The 24,500-nt window shown below is 44.0% G+C and overlaps 1 protein-coding gene across 12 annotated transcripts in view; it reads left to right on the forward strand.

Annotated features, from left to right (window-relative positions):
- The window catches only part of tcf4 (transcription factor 4), a 617,800-nt gene that overhangs the window by 354,959 nt on the left and 238,341 nt on the right, over positions 1–24,500 (forward strand). The window contains exon 1 of one of the 12 annotated variants that reach the window (XM_033033254.1): positions 8,734–8,907. The exons of 10 other annotated variants lie outside the window; for them this stretch is intronic. Coding sequence is in view for 1 of the 2 variants with exons in the window: in XM_033033244.1 (XP_032889135.1) it covers positions 22,553–22,570 (18 nt within the window). In the remaining variant the exon portion in view is untranslated. Of the gene's footprint in view, positions 1–8,733; positions 8,908–22,537; positions 22,571–24,500 lie in introns of those variants that run through there. One more of the 12 variants, XM_033033244.1, reaches the window with a different exon arrangement.

The raw sequence follows: 24,500 nt of genomic DNA on the forward strand, positions 1-24,500 counted from the left end.
ATGAAATGGTGACCATCAGATGTTTTTCGCTGGGTGGAAATGTCAACGATTGGAGTGCATAGATGTAAGCAGAGAGGGTGGATGCCTGGCACACGCTGCCAGCCATGGTTGTAGCAGCAGGTACGAGCCAGTGGCCAGAGAACTGTTGAAGATGGCGAGGATACTGGGACTGGCTATTGTAATGATAAAATCAGATTACTTTAGATCTGCAGTGCAGTCCCAGAGATTCTACGGCTTCACATTAGTTTGAAAGATTTCCCCACCCTCATAAGAAATTTACTGGAGGTATAGTGCAAAACTGCAGCGCAAAAGGCTGAGATAGGTATAGGAAAAATTATGTAACTTTGTTTGAGAACTGTCTTCATTGAGATTAGTTGGTATGTTTAAATTGAGATTGAGTAGATCAGGAGCCAGCAAATGCAAATTGGCAATGGATTTCTTGGAACAGTCAAATCTGAGCAGTCCTTTCTGATTGATCAATGCAAAGGGTTTAGAGAACTCAAAAATATAATGTGTGCTGGTTCGTGGTCCTCCTTAGATTTTTCAGCCACATCTGAGAGTCAGTATTGTCTGCTCAATTAAAATTCCATCAAGAAGATGAGGCAGGTGGCACTCAACCTGTAAACTATGACAGCACAAATGCCTTCAGTTTCTCAGTAATGCAAATGGTACCTTTTTCCCAGGAAATGAAATTATTCGCCTCCCTTGAATAACGGAATAATTTTAGGAAATGGAGCCAAAAAGGAGGAAATAATTCACTTATTTTATCCTTTTCCCCATGCCTCCAACACACTTTCAACCTATCGCTAACAAACCTATAACGGTCACCAGGAACCCCAACCATATTTCAGTAAGGAGCAAATAATGCATCGATTTAGAACATAGAACAGCACATCACCAAAATAATCCCTTGGCCCACAATGTCTGCCGAACATGATGGTAAATTAATTTTCACTGCCTGCATGTGATCCATATCCCTCCATTCCCTGCATATCCATGTGCCTATCTAAAAGCCTCTCAAAAAAACACCACTATTGTATTTGCTTCCACCACTATCCCTGACAGCATATTCTAGGCACATACTACTCTTTGTATAACAAAACCTCCCCCACGTATCTGCTTTAAACTTTGTCCATCTCACCTTAAAGCTATGCCAAAGATAGACACAAAATGCTGGAGTCTCAGCGGGTCAGGCAGCAACTATCCTGACAGAGATGCTGCCTGGACCATTGAGTTACTCCAGCATTTTGTGTCTATCTTTGAATTAAACCAGCATCTGCAGTTCTCTCCTCAAACATTAAAGCTATGCATCTAGATCTTGACATTTCCACCCAGGAAAAAATATTCTGCCTGCCCTATCTATGCCTCTTGTAATTGTAAATTGATACCCAGTGCATTCAGAAAGTATTCAGACCCCTTCACTTTTTGTTACGTTACAGCCTTATTCTAAAATGGATTAAATTAATTTTTTTCATCAATCTATATACAATACCTCATAATAAAAAAAGCAAAAACAGGTGTTTAGAAATTTTGGCAAAGTAATTAAAAATAAAGAATTGAATTATCACATTTACATAAGTATTCAGACCCTTCACAGTACTTTGTTGAGGCACCTTCGGCAGCGATTACAGCCTCAAGTCTTCTTGGGTATGATGCTACAAGCTTGGCACACCTGTATTTGGGTAATTTCTCCCATTCTTCTCTGCCGATCCTCTCAAGCTCTGTCAGGTTGGATGGGGGGCGTCGATGCACAGCTATTTTCAGGTCCCTCCAGGGATGTTCGATCAGGTTCAAGTCTGGGATCTTGCCGGGCCACTCAAGGACATTCACAGACTTGTCACGAAGCTATTCCTGCGTTGTCTTGGCTGTGTGCTTAGAGTCGTTGTCCTGTTGGAAGGTGAATCTCTGCCCCAGTCTGAGGTCCAGAACGCTCTGGAGCAGGTTTTCATTAAGGATCTCTCTGTACTTTGCTCCGTTCATCTTTCCCTCGACCCTGACTAGTCTCCCAGTTCCTGCCATTGAAAAACATCCCCACAGCATGATGCTGCCACCTCCATCCCACCTCACACTCCCCTTGCTCTCTACCCTCTCTCTCCCCTCTCTTTCTCCTCTGTCTATCCCTCTCTCCCTCTTTCCCCGTTTCTCTTTCCCCCCTCTCTCTTTTACCACCCCTCTCTCTTCCCCCTCTCTCTCCCCTTCCCTCTCCCCTTCTCTCCTCCATCTCTCCTCCCCCTCCACACCCTCTCTCTACCCTCTCTCTTCCCTCTCTCTCTTCTTTTCTCCCCCTTTTCATTCTCCCCCCCCTCTCTTTCTCCCCCTCTCTCCCTCCCCCTCCCCCTCACACCTTCTCTTTCTTCCCCTCTCTCCTATCTCACTCTCCCCCCTCTCCTCTCTCTCTTCCCCCTCTCCCTCCTCTCCCCCCCCCCCCCCCGTCTCCCTGTCTCCTTTTCCTCTCTCTCTCCCCCTCCCTTTGAGAGTCTCTGTCCCTTCGGAACAGAGACTCTCATGGCGGCGGCGCAACGCTTCCGACGCCTCCGACGGCCCGGGACTCTTGTACTGAGGCTGCTCCACGGTCGGAGCTGCAGCGAGCGACTCGCCAGCCCTGCAAACACTCGCCAGCCCCGGCAAACACACGCCAGCCCCGCAAACACTCGCCAGCTCCGGCAAATACTCGCCAGCCCCGGCAAACACTCGTCAGCCCCGGCAAACACTCGCCATCCCCGGCAAACACTCGCCATCCCCGCAAACACTCGCCAGCCCCGGCAAACACTCGCCAGCCCCGGCAAACACTCGCCAGCCCCGGCAAACACTCGCTATCCCCGCAAACACTCGACAGCCCCGGCAAACACTCGCCAGCTCCGGCAAATACTCGCCAGCTCTGGCAAACACTCGCCAGCCCCGCAAACACTCGCCAGCTCCGGCAAATACTCGCCAGCCCCGGCAAACACTCGCCAGCCCCGGCAAACACTCGTCAGCCCCGGCAAACACTCGCCATCCCCGCAAACACTCGCCAGCCCCGGCAAACACTCGCCAGCCCCGGCAAACACTCGCCAGCCCCGGCAAACACTCGCAATCCCCACAAACACTCGACAGCCCCGGCAAACACTCGCCAGCTCCGGCAAATACTCGCCAGCTCTGGCAAACACTCGCCAGCCCCGCAAACACTCGCCAGCTCCGGCAAACACTCGCCAGCCCCGGCAAATACTCGCCAGCCCCGGCAAACACTCGCCAGCGCCGGCAAATACTCGCCAGCGCCGGCTCCCCGCATCTGTCCCTGCCGCTGGTTCTGCTTCCATCCCTCCCTCAGCCCCGGCTCTCCAACACCCGCGGCCCATGCAGTTTATGTGAGTTTTGACATTTTCATTGATCACAGAATTTCTCACGACAGAGCGTGATAACTTTTTGATCAGCGTGAGAGCGTGAGAATTTGTTCAAATGCGTTATTCTCACGCTCAAAGCGTGAGAGTTGGCAGCCCTGCGATCACAGAGGCCAGACTTCCTACCCTCAACTTCATCTACACTTCACGCTGCCTCGGAAAAGCAGCCAACATAATCAAAGATAGACACAAAGTGCTGGAGTAAATCAGCATCAGGCAGGCAGCATCTCTAGAGAAAAAGATAGGTGACGATTCGGTTCGGGACCCTCTTCAGACTCATTACCAAAGATTTTGTGCCACCGCAGTCATTTTTTCTTGTCCGTGCTCCTGTCCGGTAGAAGGCACAGAATCTTCAAAGTGTACACCACTAGACACAGGAACAGCCTCTTCTCTTCTGTTAACAGGCTCCTTCCATGAGCTTGGATACTGTTCAATTCACCTCTACCCCACTAAGAACATTGGACTTTGTCCATGGAACTAATGTGCTACAATGCTGAGAACTACATTCTGCATCTTCCCCTTTGCTCAATCGTATTTATGTACGGTACATCTATTCTGTTTGGATACTATGACAATAATAAACCTAAACCTTTTCATATCCCTCCATTCTCTGCAATGGGGTGAAGGCAGGGAATGGGGTTAGGAGGGAGAGATAGATCAGCCATGAATGAATGGCAGGCTAGACTTGATGGGCCGAATGGCCTGATTCTGCTTCTATCACTTGTGATCTTAATGTCAATGTGCTCATCTAAAAGCCACTTAAATGCCACTATCGTTTCAAGCATGCGGTGGTCCAGCCCCTCCTGGAAAAAACCTAACCTCGACCCCCCCCTTGCCAAGCAACTACAGACCCATTTCTAAACTGCTTTTCCTTTCAAAAGCCCTTGAAAAGGTAATTTTGTCAATTTATGACTTACCTTCACCAAAATACGATCTTGGAAACTTTCCAATCAGGTTTCAGGGCTCACCACAGCACAGATTCTGCCTTGTTGAAGGTACATAATGACCTACTGCTCACTGTAGACTCCGGCGACTGTGCAATCCTGCTCCTTCTCGACCTCAGCGCAGCATTTGACACTGTCGACCACACCATCCTAATTGACCGTCTCCGGTACGTGGTTGGTATTGATGGCACTGCCCTGAGCTGGTTCATCTCTTACCTCAAAGGTAGGAGTTTCTCTACTATCATAGGCAACTCATTCTCCTCCCCAGCTAATCTCTGCTGTGGGGTTCCACAAGATTCCATCCTTGGCCCCATTCTCTTCTCCCTGTATATGCTCCCCTTAGGCCAAGTCATTCAAAGGCACGGCATTTCCTTCCATTGCTACGCAGACGATACACAACTCTCTCCCCCTGAAGCCCAAAAACCAATCAAATCTACTTAACCTTACCCGCTGCCTCGAGGATATAAAGTGCTGGATGGCCCAGAACTTCCCCCAACCAAACGAGAGTAAGTCTGAGGTCATCCTTCTCGGCCCCTCGGACTCAATCAAAATTATAGCAGGCAGTCTTGGGAGCCTTACCCCACTACTCAAACCTCACGTCAAAAACCTTGGCGTGATATTTGACTCAGCATTGAAATTTGACAAACAAGTCAATGCCGTGGTAAAAGCTAGCTTCTTTCAGCTTCGGACGATAGCTAAAATAAAACAAATCCTCCAGTTTGATGACCTCGAAAAGATCATCCACACAATTATCTCCTCCCGCCTAGATTACTGCAACTCTCTTTACACTGGCATCAGCCAATTTTCCCTGTCCCGCCTGCAACTGGTCCAAAACGCCGCAGCGAGACTCCTGACGGGCACCCGAAAAAGAGACCACATCACCCTGATCCTGGCCTCTCTCCACTGGCTCCCTGTGCGGTTCCGCATAAATTTCAAGATCCTCTATGTCTACAAAGCCCTTAATGGGCTTGCCCCCTCCTCCATCAATAGTCTGCTTACCCACCACTCCATCTCCAGGTCCCTCAGATCGGCCGACTTGGGGTTAATGAACATCCCGCGGTCTAGGCATAAGCTCAGGGGCGACCGCGCCTTTGCGGTTGCAGCTCCTAGACTGTGGAACAGCATCCCCCTTCCCATCAGAACTGCCCCCTCCATCGACTCCTTTAAAACTCATCTCTACTCCCAAGTCTTTCTTGACGTCATTTGAGCGAGGGCTTTATGTATGTAGTGTTGTATGTATTTAATCTATGAACCACTGTTGTATAACGTTAGTACCTCCACCAATATAAAGCACTTTGGCCAACGAGAGTTGTTTTTTAAATGTGCTATATAAATAAAAGTGACGACTTGATCTGTCAGTAGTCGAGCTGCAGTCTGCTGAAAGGCCAAGGTCCAAGCCAATGTGACTTGTTTACCAAAGCATATGAGATGATCAACTGTATACTCAACATCTACAAGATCAAGATCCTTTACCAATCTATTCTCACTTCACCATCCAACCGTCTCTTTCTTCTTTCTTTTCTTTTTTACTTATATAGCACATTTTTAGTCAACTTGCATTGACCCCAAAGTGCTTCACATAATTACATTCACACACACAGGCAAAGATGGGTGAAGTGTCTTGCCCAAGGACACACACAGGCAAAGGTGGGTGAAGTGTCTTGCCCAAGGACACAACGACAGTATGCACTCCAAGCAGGATTCGAACCAGCTACCTTCCGGTTGCCAGCCGAACACTTAGCCCATTGTGCCATCTGTCATCCCACATCTGGCATCTGGCTATAAATATTCACAGCAAGACTATATTGCTTGGAACGGAGGAGGCTAATGAGTTATACAGGTTTATAAAATCATGGGGGCAATTGATAGGGTAGGGGAATCAAGAACCAGAGGACATAAGTTTAAGGTGAGAGGGAAATGATTTAATAGCAATCTGAGGTGCAACTTTTCACTAGAATGTGGTGGGTATATGGAACGATCTGCCCTAGGAGTTAGTTGAGCTTAGATGGGGCAATTTGGTTGGCATGAACGCGTTGGGCCGAAGGGCCTGTTTCCATGCTGTAACACTCTGACACTCAGATCCTACACAGTGAAGAGCACTCCCCATATATTGTAGGCCATCTCCCACCTACCTTCTGTGGCAAGTTAAGGTAATGGCATTTCCCACCGGAAGAAATAGTTTCCATTGATTCAGAAAATTCCATTAGTCCTCGTATATTTTAAAGTGCTTCTTTTCTTTTAAATCTAGAATATACATTTCATGCTTACTGATTATTTCTTAACTACAGCCACTGTGAAATTTTAAAGATTGAATCTGAGATCATTTACATTGCCTACATTTGGTTTAAAAAAAAAAACACTGGACTGTTCAATATCAGCAGAAACTTTAGCTGAAGTTGAGGCATTGCAATTAACAGGAGAATGGGGTTAAGATGGAAAGATAGATCAACCATGATTGAATGGCAGAATAGACGATGGGCCAAATGGCCTAATTCAGCTCCCATCACTTATAAACTCATGAATAAAGTAATTGGGTGTAGCAAGGTAGCTCTGTGGGCAGAAATAAAATATGTTGGAGAACTCAGCTGTCAAGTCTGCACTTATCGCAAGAACCGTTTAGACCATTAAGGAGTGAAAAACTGGTGTCACATTTTTTGACATATTTCTCGTTATTGATACTGCAATAGTTGGAACTTTCCAAGAATGATATCGATAGCTGTGGCTGCATGAGGGTATTAAAAAATATGAGACAAAGGCAGATCTATAAAGCCTATATGAGTAATGGACCAACCATAATTTAATCGAATAGCTAAACACCAGTGGGTTGAATGGTCTACTTCTGTTTGCAAAATGGAAACAGAGGAAAAGTATTTTGTGCCTCAAGCAAGTTCTACAAAGTAATGGATTTGTGTCTGATCCGTGACTGAACTCCATATGTTGATGGGAAGTGGAAGATTTACAGATGAAATGCATTTTTAAAAGCATAGATCAAAGAGGAGGTGATAGAAAAACATGGTTGCCTCTCTCTCTCTCTCTCTCTCTCTCTCTCGCTCTCGCTCTCGCTCTCGCTCTCGCTCTCGCTCTCTCTCCTCCCCCCCCCCCTTTAAGAGCACAAATAACTATTTATTAAAGTGAAATACAAAAATACTATCAACTATCAATAAAGTAAAATAACAGGTCATGGCCCTTTGCAGATGCGATTCTCCTGCCTCATTGACACCAAGCTCTCTCTCCCTCTCCCTCCCTCATAGTTCCTCTCAGTCTCTCTCTCATACAGTCTCTCTCACAGTCTCTCTCTCATACAGTCTCTCTCTCATAGTCTCTCACAGTCTCTCTCATAGTCTCTCTCATAGTTTCTCTCTCTCATAGTTTCTCTCTCTCTCTCATTGTCTCTCTCTCTCTCTCTCTCTCTCTCTCTCTTTCTTTCTTGTACAGTCACTCTCATAGTCTCTCTCATACAGTCTCTCAATGTCATATTCCCTCATACTGTCACTCTCTCATTCTGTCCCTCGTACTGTCACACTCTCTCATACCATCCCACTCTCTCTCATACTGTCTCTCCTTAAGAAACACATATGGGAGATGATTATCTGATTGAAATGATAGTAAAGTTAAAGTGTAAAGAAACTTGCAATCCCTAGCAAACATATTATTTTGTTAAGTAATTCCTTTATTTTGGATAAAGCAACATGGACATCGGATGAACAAGGAAATATTGAAATTTGCAGTTTAAAAAAATCTGTAGCTACTCATAAATATTTTTCTACTGTAAAGTAAATTGAACATTTTCAGTTTTAATTTCTGAGTTTTTATTTTGATCCCAGTTTTATGATAGCAGCCAAGCGGAGAGAACATGAATGGTAAAATTAATCACTCATCTCTTTGCTCTTAGATTTTGTTCCCATTTCTCCAAATTGAAGCCACACTAAATAAAAAAAATAATAGCCTTTTAATTTATTATTTATTTTATTCAGAATTAAAAGTTGAGCCATCAACAGCATGTTTGCGAACTGATTTATTTTCCGCTTGGCAGGAGTTGTCTGCCTTGCTCTCTTCGATGTGTCCTCCACCTCTTTTCGACTGAGACAGGAGGCGTTGCTATGTCGCACTCTGTGAAAGAAATTCAGGCGTAGAGACATGTTCACTAATTTACAAAAGAGCTCCTCTCTTTTTATATTATTTAGCGTCTGGCTGCGGCAATAGTCCTTCAGTTCTCAGCGGGTTAACCGAAGAACAGGAGATGGATTGTAATTGGCCTATTTAGAGTATTTTGCATGTGAATACTGTGCTAGTGAAGCATTACTAAGTCTGTTGTGAATGACAGGGTGATTAGAATTTAGATTAGGAAACCCATTCACTACTCAGAAAGTACAGTAATTGGCTCAGTGTGGTGAAAGTTGATTACATGTAATGATAAAGTAATAATTTCAGTATTTAATATTGATCTAAATACCAAGAAAGTTGGTGTAGTGTCATCTTACCACGCGGAATAATTCTATGCTGCCTCATTACCAGTGAGATAAAGTTAAAAAAATGCGAGCCATGCTGCTTTGGAGAACTTTGCGAAGGAAGTATGTGCATTGTAGGTATGTACTCAGCTTATTGAATAAGTCCTTGGCCAAAAACCTAAAAGAAATGTTTGAAAAATGGTCATGCGGGCCCTAATATCATGCAAAGCTAGCAGCCTCACTTGTTTCTGTTGCTTCAAGCAGTTGAGGATATGTGTGGGAAATGTATTAATTAGTTTTACTGTGTGCCTTAGAGGTCAATAGGCTTGAGAAGAAGCTTATTGTATCAATTTATAAAATACTTTTGTGGAAAATCTTGTGCTATCAATAATTTCGTTCATCGCTTGCAATGAATACTCTGAGAAATTGTTGGTGATTTATATTTTTTCCTAACATTGAGTTATTTAAGTATAATAGAGCCTACTTTGTCACATAGTTTATGCTCTCAGCCATGGGTTCTTTAAATTAATTGTTATATTTAACCAATACAATTTGAAGGAGAAATTATACTTATTGAATAGTTACCACACTCTGATATTTCCCGATATTTAAAACCAGGTAGGATAGCCTTTTTGACAGCTCCTCCAGTCAGAAGTCCTTGAAGAGGCTTAGTTTGCTGAGAATGTACATTACTTGCGGTGGTCAACACACCATCCTAAGCGGGAGGCTGGAGCACTGCAAATCATACTTTTACCTTGCTATTTTTAGCTCTAAGCATTGTTTCCAGCATACTTAGATATTTCCATGTTTTAGCAGATTTGGTACTACTGTAGTTCTGTGAAGAATTGGTACACAGCGATGGGCCGTTGTTACTATTTTATCACCAGAGTTCAAGGCTAAGTGTGTATCTTGTTTTAGGTGTTTTTGAATGAGTGATTAAGAGCAAGATTTTTATGCTCCCAAAGCTGTAATATTTTGTTTATCCGAATGCTGATCATCCCCATGATCCCAGTCGGGATCATTATTTGTTTCTGACTTGCATAGAATGTAGAAACGCACAGCACAGATACAAGTCCTTTGGCCCACACAATGTCTGCCGAACATGATGCTAAAGTAAACTAATTTACTTTAGTTTAGAGATACAGCGTGGAAACGGGCCCTTCCCCCCCCCCCCCCCCCCCCCCTCCCCACCCCTGAGTCTGCACCGACCTGCGATCCCCAAACATTAACACTATCCTACACACACTAGGGACGATTTACATTTATATCAAGCCAAATAACCTACAAACCCATACGTCTTTGGAGTGTGGGAGGAAACCGAAGATCTCGGAGAAAACCCACGCGGTCACGGGGAGAACGTTGAAACTCCGTACAGACAGCACCCGTAGTCTGGATTGAACCCGGATCTCCGGCACTGCAGGCGCTGTACGGCAGCAACTCTACTGCTGCATCACCGTGCCACCCAATCTGCCTGCACATGGTCCATATCACTTGGGCCATCAATGTACAAACCTATAAGTACAAAACTTGTAAGTTTGCAACTCAAGGCACTAATGCAGATATTGAAAATATTACATTGTCAGAGCATTCAGATAAATTTGTTTATCCAGTGGTGTTTGCAAATGAACAAAGTCTTGCATCAAATTCAAGTCCATGTTGAGTTTTTAGGGCTGCCAGAAAGCTACGGGGACTCCAAGGATAATGAATGAATGAATGATTTACGGAAATCCAACTTTGCAAAAACTCTCCCACATGATGCTAAAACATTCTTTAAGCCCGTAATAACATCTTTCATTGTATTCACGTGTATAGGCACAGGATATACACTGTATTCCATTAGTGGAATTGTGGCTAGTGTAATAGTTAAATGAAAGAATTATAGCAGGTGTAGGAAAGAACTGCAGATGCTGGTTTAAATCAAAGGTAGACACAAAATGCTGGAGTAACTCAGCGGGTCAGGCAGCATCTCTGGAGAGAATTATAGCAGGTATTTATCGGTTTTGTATTTTTTTAAATGGAAGTTTCTAATTTGGAGTGAAATTGTTCTAAGGAATGGAACGTTGCATAACCTGGATACTGCCTGCACATTATTACATTCAGCTTGCATTACAACCTGATCTCTGTCCAATGATTTCTGATCAAGTGTCTTCTGATCGAGCTTCAAATTGGAACTGGGCCAGGTTCAGCTATGGCATTGCATGGCTGAAATAATTGTTATAATGAGATTTGAATGACAGGTGTATCCACTTTGGTGAGGTACCAGCTTTAGCACTCAAACTCATGGACAATAAATGAATGAACTATTCAAAGAAATCAAATGTAACTGCTCTAGGGAATTGTTGATTATTGTAAATATAAGAAAAAGATAAATGCAAATGTTGAAAGAAAATTCTGCACGTTAGTTGTTTAATGATTTACAGGATTTAAATTAGCAACATAAGTTCTGCTGAAGTTATTGGAAATATCTCGCAGCTTGTCAGGAAATTACATGGTAGTTGATTTTTTCTAAACTTGCTCTCTCACTCCCCACCCCATCTGTTGTTTGAATAATTTTCAGTTTGCTGCGTTTTGGGACAAAAGCTGACCTATATGACTATACCTTTATCAGCAGTGGCCAAATCTGTCAAAATAAACTACATTTAAATTCAGCATTTTAATTCATTTAAACTTCAGGCCACTGGTCTTTTCTTAATCTTGCCGGAAGTGTGGTGAAAAATGATTTGCTTAACGAAGTGAGGCATTGAGGTCTTTGCTTTTTAATCTGCAGGAATGGGACATTGTTGCCAGGGCTGGCATTTATCATTCATCTTTCATTGCCCTTGAACTACAGGGAGAGCTAAAAGTAACTACATCAGTGGCTCTGGTAGTATGTCGGAAGAAACTGCAGATGCTGGTTTACCCTGAAGATAGACACAAAATGCTGGAGTAACTCAGCGGGACAGGCAGCATCTCTGGATAGAAGGAAGGTTTTGGGTCGAGACCTCCTTCTGAAGGTTCTTCAGGGATGCTGCGTTCCAGCATTTCGTGTCTGTCTTCAGTGGCTCTGGTGTTACATATGGACAGGTCTAGGTAGAGATGTCAAATTACTTCTGAAGGGCACCTGTGATCCATTAATTTATAATGAAGATCAATAGTCTCATTATTACCACGACTGGGACTGCTGTGTATTTTAGTTGCTTTTGTTAAAAGTTTCGATTCTCTGCAGAAAGTAGTCTCTGAGAATGCTGAGGATCTTTTTGAGCTACTTGCACAACGGAGTTGCTTCCAGACACAGATGTCTCAGTGGACCTGTGGATTTGAACTTGGCTGGGAATATGAGCATGGTGCATTTGTTGGGTATCTGAAATGTACAGTAGACAAAGCCAGGGTTATCTGATGATGAAAATAGTGAACATAAAAAATGCATCCTTACATTTGTAGTTTGCAAGTCAAAAGAATTTGATGAGAAGAGAGAACTGGCCTGTGAAAAAGGATTAGAGAAATGGATACTATGAATGTTATTACCCATGCTGCTGATCACATCTTCAGCAATGGCACTTCAGCATCTTTCGTTTAATACAAGTGTGCCTTTAGCATTCTCTGTAGCTTGTATTGCATCTGAAGTTGTCCATCACTCTGTCTTGCAGGAATGAAGCCGAGTGTGTGAGTTACTGCTGTGCATTCTTTTTGGGAAATGTGTGGTTAACTAATTGAGATTACACGGAAGCCAGGGAATAAGGATGGGGGATATTTGCAATAGAACTGTATGTGAGGGTGGGATGGAGCATGTAATGTAGGTATTATTTACGATTGATGGAGATTGGTGTTAGGTGAGAGAAGAAAGCATGTTTAATCGACTGAAGATATACACAAAATGCTGGAGTAACTGAGCGGGACAGGCAGCATCTCTGGATAGAAGGAATGGGTGATCAGAGTATCTGGGGTGACGGAGGAACTGAAGGAAATCCACATTAGGCAGGAAATGATGTTGGGTAGACTGATGGGACTGAAGGCTGACAAATCCCCAGGGCCTGATGGTCTGCATCCCAGGGTACTTAAGGAAGTGGCTCTAGAAATCGTGGATACATTGGTGATCATTTTCCAATGATCTATAGACTCAGGATCAGTTCCTGTGGATTGGAAGGTAGCTAATGTTAACCCACTTTTTAAGAAAGGCTGGAGAGAGAAAACAGGGAATTGTTGACCAGTTAGCCTGACATCGGTGGTGGGGAAGATGTTGGAGTCAATTATAAAAGATGAAATAGCCGCACATTTGGATAGCAGTAACAGGATCGGTCCGAGTCAGCATGGATTTACGAAGGGGAAATCATGCTTGGCTAATCCTGGAATTTTCTGAAGATGTAACTCGGAAAATGGACAAGGGAGAGCCAGTAGATGTAGTGTACCTGGACTTTCAGAAAGCATTTGATAAGGTCCCACATAGGAGATTAGTGGGCAAAATTAGGGCACATGGTATTGGTGGTAGAATGCTGACATGGATAGAAAATTGGTTGGCAGACTGGAAACAAAGAGTAGGGATTAACGGGTTTCTTTCAGAATGGCAGGCAGTGACTAGTGGGGTACCGCAAGACTCGGTGCTGGGACCGCAGCTATTTACAATATACATCAATGATTGGGATGAAGGGATCCAAAGTAACATTAGCAAATTTGCAGATGACACAAAGCTGGATGGCAGTGTGAACTGTGAGGAGGATGCTATGAGAATGAAGGGTGACTTGGACAGGTTGGGGGAGTGGGCAAATGCATGGCAGATGCAGTTTAATGTGGATAAATGTGAGGTTATCCACTTTGGTATCAAAAACAGGAAGGCAGATTACTATCTAAATGGCGTCAAGTTGTGAAAGGGGGAAGTACAACAAGATCTGGGGGTCCTTGTTCATCAGTCTATGAAAGTAAGCATGCAGGTACAGCAGGCAGTGTAGAAAGCAAATGGCATGTTGCCTTTATAACAAGAGGAGTCGAGTATAGGAGCAAAGAGGGCCTTCTGCAGTTGTACAGAGCTCTAGTGAGACCACACCTGGAGTATTGTGTGCAGTTTTGGTTCCCTAATTTGAGGAAGGACATTCTTGCTATTGAGGGTGTGCAGCGTAGGTTTACCAGGTTAATTCCCGGGATGGCGGGACTGTCATATGCTGAGAGAATGGAGCGGCTGGGCTTGTACACTTTGGAGTTTAGAAGGATGAGAGGATTTCTTATTGAAACATAAGATTGTTAAGGGTTTGGACATGCTAGAGGCAGGAAACAAGTTCCCGATGTTGGGGGAGTCCAGAACCAGGGGCCACATTTTAAGAATAAGGGGTAAACCATATAGAAAGGAGACGAGGAAACTTTTTTTCTCACAGAGATTTATGAGTCTGTAGAATTCCCTGCCTCAGAGGGCGGTGGAAGCCGGTTGTCTGGATACTTTCAAGAGAGAGCTAGATAGGGCTCTTAAAGATAGCGGAGTCAGGGGATATGGGGAGAAGGCAGGAACGGGGTACTGATTGTGGGTGATCAGCCATGATCACATTGAATGGGGAAGTACAACCTGATCTGGGGGGTCCTTGTTCATCAGTCTATGAAAGTAAGCATGCAAGAATGGCCTACTCCTGCACCTATTGCCTATTGAGACCCTTCTTCAGACTGACTTCTTCAGTCCAGCATTTTCTGTATATCTTCGGTGTAAACCAGCATCTTTAGTTCCATCCTACACATGGTTAATAGACCTATGGCCGAGGCTACTGCTAGTAGAATATGCTGTTTGAAGATTAATTAATTGACCTTGATCTGAGGTCATTAAACTTTTTCTGGGACGGCTTCCAGCCCCTTGGGGCTTTTCTTCCATGAACCCTCGCAGCCATCTGTTCCTATAGGATTTTTATTGTGTATCTGCAGAGCCTCCTGCCTTTCTGAGCATTCAAAATCATTCTTCTTATTTCTGCTTCTTCCAGCAAGGTCTACATTGAAGTTCATTCGTTAATAAGTTATAGGCGCAGAATTAAGTCATTTGACCCACGTCTACTCTGCTACTATGGCTGATCTGTCTTTTCATCTCAACCCCATTCTCCTTCCTTCTCCCCAAAACCTCTGACCCCCATACTAATCAAGAATCTATCAATCTCCACCTTAAAAATGTCTTTTGACTTGGCCTCAGTGGCCTTTGTGGTAATTAATTTCACAGATTCACCATCCTCTGAACATTCAGCTCACTGTCCCAGATTGGGTTTGACTGCTGAACAAGTTCTAACATCTGATTCTGTCACATTGAACCTTTCCTTTAAGAGTCCCAGGTTATTTTTATGATGAGCAGACTTGCTTTAAATCGTACAAGTCACTAATGATGTTGGTTGATCATCCAGCTGATGCATGGAGCCAACAAACAATGCTGGAACACTGACTTCACGTGGCACTTGTTATAGTTAGCAGGCAGCATGAAGTTGGCATGCCACTTGTATTCCACCCAATGGGCACATGTCACGGTCCCTCTAAACATTTCCATGAGCTAACCAATTTATACCCTTAAGGGCCTGTCCCACGAGCATGCGACTGCATGCGGCAAGCGCGACCAAACCGGAAGCGGGGGCCGCGAGGAGGTCGAGTGATCCCCGTACAGGGCCTGTCCCACCAGCATGCGACTTCATGCGGCGAGCGCAACCAAACCGGAAACGGGGGCCGCGCGGAGGTCGAGTGATCCCGTACGAATTGACGTGAAGTTTGAGCGAAGTCCGCAGGAAGTTCGTGCTAGGCGTACGCCGTCAAGACGCTGCTTACGGCTTCAAGACGCTGCGTACGGCGTCGAGACGCTGCGCACGCCTGTCGAGGCGGTGCGTACGGCCTCAATGCGGCTGCGGGCCGGCAAGCCGTTGCCACGCGGAATTTTTGGACAGTGTCATTTTTTCGGAGCCCCGCGCGTTGTCGGGACCAGCTCCGCACAACTCCATACGACTCCGGCAATCGAAGTGGGACCGGCCCCACGAGGCCGTACGGCTCAAGTGACCACGTTAGGTTGCGCTTGCCGCATGCAGTCGCATGCTCGTGGGACAGGCCCTTAAGTCTTTACGTCTGTGTGCACCACTCCACTCCATTTGCTAGCAAACAGTGAGTCTATGTGGACATTTCCTCGTAGATATGGATATGGATTTAGAAGAATGAAAGGTGATCTTATAGAAGTGTATTGGGCCAGGCTTTACTGACTCAGTGCCCATGCCTGGAGTTGCTATTGTTCAACCTGGTCCAGATGAGGGCCAACCTTGGTGGCGTGAAACACCCTGTATCCCAGCCGTGTGGTCTGGGCCACAGACAAGCGTTTGACAGTGCAGTTGGAAGGTCCTTCCTGAAACAATCTGAATGTTTTGATGTATGTAGGAAAGAACGGCAGATGCTGGTTAACATCGAACATAGACACAGCATGCTGAGGTAACTCAGCGGGACAGGCAGCATCTCTGGAGAGAAGGAATGGGTGATGTTTCAGTTCAATATGCTTCTTCAGACCCGAAACGTTGCCCATTCCATCTCTCCAGAGGTGCTGCCTGTCCCGCTGAGTTACTCCAGCATTTTGTGTCTATCTTAAATGTTTTAATTTCTGGCAAAGCCCTGCCTAAAGCTTTCTCAGCAGTAAAAGCTGTAAGTGCTTCATAATAGTTGTCACATTTTCCTGAAAAAAACTGAAATAAATAATCAACAATTTTATGTATATATATATATAAAATGCACAAAGTGTATATACAGATATCTAAAGAGGGGCCACAGATCTGACAAGTTTTTCCCCTTGCATTAGAAACTGCCTGACTTGTGTGTTTCCACCATTTTATGTTGTTAATTAAGATTTTCAATAAATGAAGCTAAACAGAAATTATCTTACAAAAAAAAAGTAATATCTTCACTTTTGCCTCCAAATAAAAAGCCTGCAATCTCCAATAAAATGAATGGGATTTTAAATCCTGTGCCAGGTGTGTTAAGGTGTTGCCTCCAGGTCATCTCCCACATTTGAGCTGTGATGCTGGTTTCCAATTGAGCTGTCAGCCTGTATTCCACATCGACCACTAAGTTGGGGATATTAGCATTTGACTGCACACGCATGGACATGCAGGGATTATTTCAGTTTTAGCAACTAAACACTAGCATTGTGGGGCAACCTGTTGCAGTGTGCAAGATCTGGCCTAGGATATTCTTGAGGGTGTTTCCATGGGAGACAGGGAGAGGACATTCCATGACTGGAGAGCCCGGAGCTCGAGGTAAAAGCCACCGGGTAAGGTCTGAATATGGGAGTTACATTTTCTTGACTCTTTTCCATTATAAAACCTTGGAATTTGTTATGATTGGTTTGTCGTTGCTCAGCTACTGAGCATTTTCAAAACTAAGCCAGATATATTGTCCTTTACTAATGGTTTTGACGCATACTAGTGGTTTAAAAATTGCAGATGTTGGAAATATTTCACAAAAGCCGAACGCTGGAAGCACCCAGCAGGTCAGGCAGATTGCACGAGAAGAAAACAGTTTTTTGGATCAAAAACTTATCATCAGAAGTTAAATGTGTGTCGGCAAGAATGTGAAGTTCCAGAGAGGGAGAGGGCATGTCTGCAATATTTTTTTCAAAGACAAATAAAAACAATTGAATTTATTGCAGGAGTATGGACATTGGATGAGAAAGTAAAGCCACTGAAGATAATCAGCCGCGGTCCTCCAAAATGTTGGAGCAACCTTGTGACTCCACGTGGCCTGCTCCCACTCCAATATCTCTTCTTCATGTTAATATATTAGGAAATAGTTCAAATCTACACTTGATCTTGTGTGGAGAAAGCATCTGGTCAGTATAGTCTCGGTCTTACCATTTCTAACTAAAGAGCAGTGAAACTTGGCAAAGATGTTGCTATTGCTGGGTAAAACTCAGCGACTATTGGAGAATTTTCTCTTGTGGACAGGGGCAGGGAAATCGTTCATCGTAAAACACAACGAGAAGTGACTTTTAGATGCAATGACGAGCTGCATTTAATCAAAGCAGAGTGTATTGATAATAGGAAGAATAGAGTGATTCACCTTTAGTAGCTAAAACTAAATATGCCTCTGTGCGCACACTGCAAAGTGGTGGCTCAAAACACTATTTTAAAAAGCTCACCAAGTTAAATATTGTGCATAGACCTCCTTTTTCATTTGATTTCTGAAATGAAGAGTCCATTTATTAAGAATGTACTCCGAAATATTAAATTTTCTGAATTTTTTTGAAGTTTGTTTTAAGTCTCTGCAAAAGAAAATGCTTGAGTTTATCTTTTAGATTGTGTTCTCTTTTGGATTATCATCTCTTTCTCAACTATTTATCAGTATCCCTTTCTTTTTTAGAATCCTTTCACGCTCTTGTAAGCCTTTAAATAACTATTTAGAATTTTTAATTGTCTCTGTCTATCGATTGAGCATTTTTTCATCTCTAAATCTGCCATTTGGATTATAGCAATGGACAGATAATCCAAGATATGTCAATTCGTTAAAATTGGCTATCGTAGCAAAAAATTATCTTCCCTTTCTTTTCAGGTAGCAGACCAGTCAGTCATAAAGATAACATTTGAAATTTAAAGCTGAACTGAAGTTCAGCATCAAATAGAGGAGAGAAAATGTATCTCTTCAGCATTTCTTCATCAGCACTTGACATGGATCAACTTAATACTCTGACCAGGACCTTAAGTTCTGGAAAATACTGCATGCCAGTGTGGATATCAATGTTGCAAGGAATAATCTGAAAACTGGGTGAGCTGCAACTACCCTCTGCCAGTATTTCAAGATATTTTGCATTTATTAAAAAATAAACTTAGTGGAGCATGACGCTTCGAAAGTTATCGTTTCTAAACTAATGATTTCTTTGCTCGTGCGGATATGCCAATGCATCATGGAGCACTGTTCTATGGTTTGCCTAAAGGAAAATTTGTGCATTCAGCTGGCTAGTTATCGGAAGTCTCATTTTTCATTGACAGTATATCTTGGTTGCACAATATACAGGAGAACAAGTGTACTTAATTTGAGACTGGGCATTCATGTTTTTCAATTATTCAGGAACATCATCAAAATACATACATCATCCTGCTAGTACATACATAGTTTTATTGAGTTGGTTATTTTGTGTTTTATGGTGGGATGTTTTCTATGTAGTGAATGTTGCATAACAGCAAATAACAGATGGCTGAAAGCGTATTGCACCCTTGAACAGATGCTCATCCTTTCTTAAAATATAAATCTGTATAATATATGCAGGCTTCAGCTTTTGTCTGTCACGAATCTAACCTATTCTAGTTTTGCAGGAAGATTGTATATTTCAGTGGCTGCCATGGCATTTCCATTATCATTGGAGTGGGTGGAATACGTGAAGTCTGACTTCATTCATAGGGTTAAGCAAAATGAATTGCCTGAGAATCTTTTCTGCGGTGTGAGTTCTGATATCAGTTATAATGGGAAGGACCATCGAACAAGCGAGAAGTCCTTCACACGCTTAGTTTTTGTTCGCTTTGTTTTCTTAATGTAGTGTAAATAATGCCCTTAAAAATCATTCAGAAATAACTTTAATTGTGTAAGTTTCACCACCTATAGATCAGTGGCCAGTGGGAACTGTGCAGAAATTGAATTATTTGTTTGTTTAACGTAGATATGTACAATGCTAAACATCCCATCCCCGTATCCAATCGAGAAAGAAAGCAGAGGAGTTGAGTGGAAATCTTTTATTTTTGATTTTCTCTTGTCTTCACTAGATACTGTTTTACACTGCGATGTTCCATGTACGTGCCAGCTAGCGGCTAGCTTGCCAAGTGATTAATTCATTGTTTACGAGACAAGATACTGAACGTTGGTAGGAGAGAATATGCCAATGTAGTAGTCTGCGCTCTGAGGGTCTAGACAATGTGAATCCAAATCCCAACATGGCAGTCATAAAAACCCACCTGGTTTATACGTTCTGTAGGGATGGAATCCTACCATGCTTATCCGATCTGGCTTATGGTGACTCTGGTTCCACACGTGGTTGGCTCTTAACTGACCTCAGCTGTGTTGTCACCTTCACAGACTAATTAGTACCAGGCTTACCAGCAATGTCCACATCCCTAGAATATATTGTTTTAAATGTGACCTTGAAGAGCCTCAATATTCTTACAGATTTCCAATTTACAAATAGAGTTCTATGATAGTGATTCAATGTTATTATCCATCTCAGCAGGAGTTAGCAGTACAATTCCATGTTAAAGAATGCTCGATAGGCTCAAAGCAATCTGATTAAAACTTGAAAATAGATCTAAATGCTAAAAACAGGAAGCAGTAAATTGTTGATGATATTTATGAATAGAGTGTCTGAGGAGAAGATTAGTGTGCAAGTGGATTGTGCAGAGAGCCTTATGGGCCTGTCCCACTTAGGCGACTTTTTAGGCGACTGCAGGAGACTATGCAGTCGCCACATGGTCGCGGGTGGTTGCCGGGGAGTCGCCTTCACGGTCATGAGGAGTTCCTGCATTCTGGGAACTAGTCACGGCCTCGTTATGGTCACCACAAATTTTTCAATATATTGATAAATTGGGGGCGACTAGAATGAAGCCGCCATGGAGAATAGCGAGAATTCCTGCCCGTAGGTGGGTCGCCAGGATGTCCTAATGGGTTGTCATGAGGTCGAAGGTTCTCGTAGTTGGTAGCCATGCTAACCGGTGAATTTCATTGGCTCATTGGAAAAATAAAACATAAGCAGTAGTTTTCAGAACCAAGGTACCCCCGCTTGCCCTGTCCCCCGCCTGCATAACGGGCTGGTGAAGGATGCGGTGTGTGTGTGTGTTTTTTTCCTGGAGGCATCAAACTAGAAATTACCTGTGTGTAGACAGAAGAGACAAGTCTTATTAAAGATAGTCCGTGGGTCTCCAATGAGGTAGATGGTATGTCAGGCTGCTCTCTACTTGGAATATAATGGTTCAGTGGCCTGATAACTCTCCCTGAATCTGGAGGTATGTATTTTCACACTTCAGCATCTATTGCCTAATGGGAGAGGGAAGAAAAGGGAATGATCGGGGTGAGATTCATGCTTGATTATGGTGGTGGCCTTGCCGAGGCAGCATGCTATACATGGAATCAACGGAAAGGATGTTGGTTTGTGTGATGGACTGGGCTGCGTCCACAATTCTCTGCACTTTTTTGCGATCTTGGATGGAACTGTTGCCAACCAGCCCTTTAAAATGCCTTCTATGGTGCATCTCTAGGGGTTGGTGAGAGTTGTTAGGGACATACTGAACTTCCTAAGCCTTCTAAGGAGCATTGATGTGCTATCTTGGCCTTTACTTCGATATGGCTGCTCCAGGAGAAGTTGTTGTTGATATTTACTCGTAGGAATTTGAAGCTTTCAACCATCTCGATTTTGGTGCCGTCAATGTGTACCAGGGTATGTGTATTGCTTCACTTCCTGAAGTCGGTCACAATCTCCTGCTGACATTGAGGGAACGATTGTTGTCTTGGCACCAGTTTACGAGGTTCTCAATCTTCTTCCTGTACTCCGTCTTGTCATTATTGTGGTCTGTTGGTCAGGAAGTCGAGGATGAGTGCTGACACTAATTCCACAAGTCTACATACAGAACATACAGAGCATCACAAAGTGAGTAGATAGATTTTTTTTTGTCACACGGGAATTGAGTCATGGAATAGTCAGGACTCTCTTTTCTTTCCGTATCAGCACCTTTCACATCTGGAATCCCCATGGATATATTTTTAGTCTTTCTTATTTCTCATCTGCTCTGCAGTCTCTTGTGATCGATGATGGCTCGCTTCTACTCCAGTGCTTAGGCCTCATCGCCATCTGTGTGGCACTCACAGACACCATTATAGGTGGTGCAGGAGGCATTGAACAAGAGGCAATATATTCCTTGCTTCTTTACCATTGTGAGTGGTTGTGACAAGCAATTGCAATAAGATGGTAGGGGTTACACTTTTTTGGGGGAGGATTTGAGAATCACTTGACTCATTTCCTCTGTCTTCCTGTTAATTTCTTGCAGACACAGAACAGAGGAGAGTGATTTACTGGAGCCTGGTGTCAGTTTGCAAACTATGACCTGCACATTGGAGCTAGCTGAATGCGGTTAGAGTCTCCGAAATGGGGATCTTGTCCAGTGAGACAGCAATCGCAGCAGATTTGGGAATGTAGCATTGATCGTACTTCTTTGAATGCCGCTGCAGATTATCCATGTTTTGAAAACATGCAGGAGGAAACAAATTCAACTGTGGTAACTACAGAGGATTTAGCTGCCATCTGCTTCAAGCAAATTCATTCAGATTCAGATTCAGATTGGTTTGTTATTATATGCACCAGGGTGCAATAAAATGTCTTGTTCACTTGAAGCTCAAGGAGTAAATAGTATCTTCCTAGGTCCCCTTCGGTCATGGCTGACCATGGGTGTCTCCATATATTCCTAGTGTGTGACTTTGTTTAACGTGGGGAGACTGGTGCACAGACAGCCACCACACGGTCCTTGACAGATCTGGGTCAGGTTCCAGTGGCATGGAGTCCAAGATGAATGGAGACCCTTTTCTGCTGCAGCCTTCATCCGCTCCACTATGGTCAGCCATCATCCTCTGCCTGTTCCACCATTGAAATCTTGGTTGGATTGCTCTTTGCCAGAGACCTCCCCCTCAACCTTACCGCCATGGGTGGCCCTACCAGGAGCATAGCTCCAGATGGCATCGCTCTCAGGATCTCAGGTCCACACAAGCTTCTCCACCACGACAAGGTGACCATCCACGGAGTAAATAGTATACATACTACAATAAATACGACATCGGAAGTAGAGCAGAATGGTGCAAGATGGTAGTGAAATCTGAGGTAATGAAAAACAAAATACAAGAATGGAATAGTTGAATGAGGTTGAGTTAAGAGTAAGCATACATGGCAGCACATCCAGACAGTGGGTATGAAAGAGGTGATTGGTTCAGGAGTCAGATAGCGATAGGGGAAGAAGCTATTCTTAAGTGATGACATCCGGGCATTCAAGCTCCTGTGTCTTCTTCCAAGTTCTTGTATCTTCTCCCTTAAGATGGAAGAGACAAAAGGGAGGGGTCTAGGAGGCAGTCATCCATGATGAAACTTTCAGCCTTCCGGATGCAATCATGAAGAGGCTAGCTTTTATTAGCTTTTTGCTAGCTTTTATTTCAAGAGGGTTTGTATACAAAAGCAGGGACGTAACAAGGTGCTGGTAAGGCCGCATTTGGAATGTTGCGAGCAATTTTTGGCACCCTATCTGAGGAAGGATGTGCTGGCTCTGGAGAGGGTCCAGAGGAGGTTTCCAAGAATGATCCCAGGAATGAGTAGGTTAGCCAATGATGAACGTTTGTCGGCACTGTACCTGTATTCGCTGGAGTTTAGAAGAACGAGGGGGTACCTCATTGAAACTAGGGTTGCCAACTTTTTCACTCCCAAATAAGGGACAAAGGGTCAAAATACGGGACAAATTCCCGACGGCAATTCGTTGACCGACTCGGCCGTGGCTGGGTGAATGATGAGTTGGCCCGGGTGCTGGACTACACACAAAGCCCAGCCGGCGGGCCAGTTGAGGAGTTTTGGCCTGGATGTCGGCGGTAAGCAAAGGTCAGAAGGTCGGACAGCTGGCCGGGCTGCCGACCGACAGGGCCACGGGCAAGTCGCTGCTGCTGCACTCCATGAGCTGCACTACGTCGGGACGGGTGAGGCGGGACCGGACTCGGCGCTCTGACCCGACAGTCCCCTCGACCCGAGCGGTCCCATATGGGAGAAACCAATTTAGCCCAATGTACGAATCCTAATTGAAACTTACAGAATAGTGAAAGTGGATAGAGTGGATGTGGAGAGGATGTTTCCATTAGTTGTCATTGTAAGTGTTCTCCTAATGCGAAGAGTTGCTCTCTATAAACAAAGTTTGTGAAAGAAGCTGCCGGAGGCATTGAGAGCAGCAGAGGCTGCGGCCCCAAACATGACAAAACGTTCCACTAACGGATGCGTCGATGTGGGGCATATCCTGCTCCAGGTTCAGGAAGATCTTAAGGAGCTGAAGGAGAAACTTTCACATTTAACAATACAAAGTGAAGGAGAGACATTGGATATTCAGACACTTGAAACAACCATACACAAGACAGAAATTGGGCTAAAGAGACATGTAGCAGAATATCAGACCCCCTTCCACCATCACCCTCTGCTTACTACCATAAACCAATTCTGTATCTAATTAGGTATCTCTCCTTGGATATCGTGCAGGAACAAAAGCTGTGTAGTTGATCCAGTACTTTTGTCAGTCCTTCTCACCACAGGTTGCACCTTGGCTTCTCACTGGAGTGGAAATATTCCATACGATGAATATCAATCAAACTGTTCTGTTTACATTGCTCAGTACACTCCAGATCCAAGATCACTGCTCCATTATTCCACAAGCTAAATGTTGTGATCAATGCATGCATATGCACATGTTTGGTGGTCAATCACCAAGTTTATTGTTGACCCATGTGAGAATAGGTCTTACACTAGTCATCCATAAAACTAAGGTCTTACTAGACAGTTGGGTCCCAGCATCACACGGGAGGGGTGGTCATCAACGCAATATTCCACCTCTCCACCAATTCCAATACTGCTCGCCGTTGTGGGGGGCTGTCTGTTGCGCTAGTATGGGCGTTGCGGGCTGAAGGTACTGGTTTCCAGAGGGCTAGTATAGACATTGTGGGCCGTATGGATGCTTGGGCGGGCATCCAACTGTTGCAACGATTTTAAAAGTCAAGCCAAGGCAAAC

The sequence above is a fragment of the Amblyraja radiata genome, chromosome 1 (genome assembly GCF_010909765.2).
Source record: "Amblyraja radiata isolate CabotCenter1 chromosome 1, sAmbRad1.1.pri, whole genome shotgun sequence".
NCBI lineage: Eukaryota > Metazoa > Chordata > Chondrichthyes > Rajiformes > Rajidae > Amblyraja > Amblyraja radiata.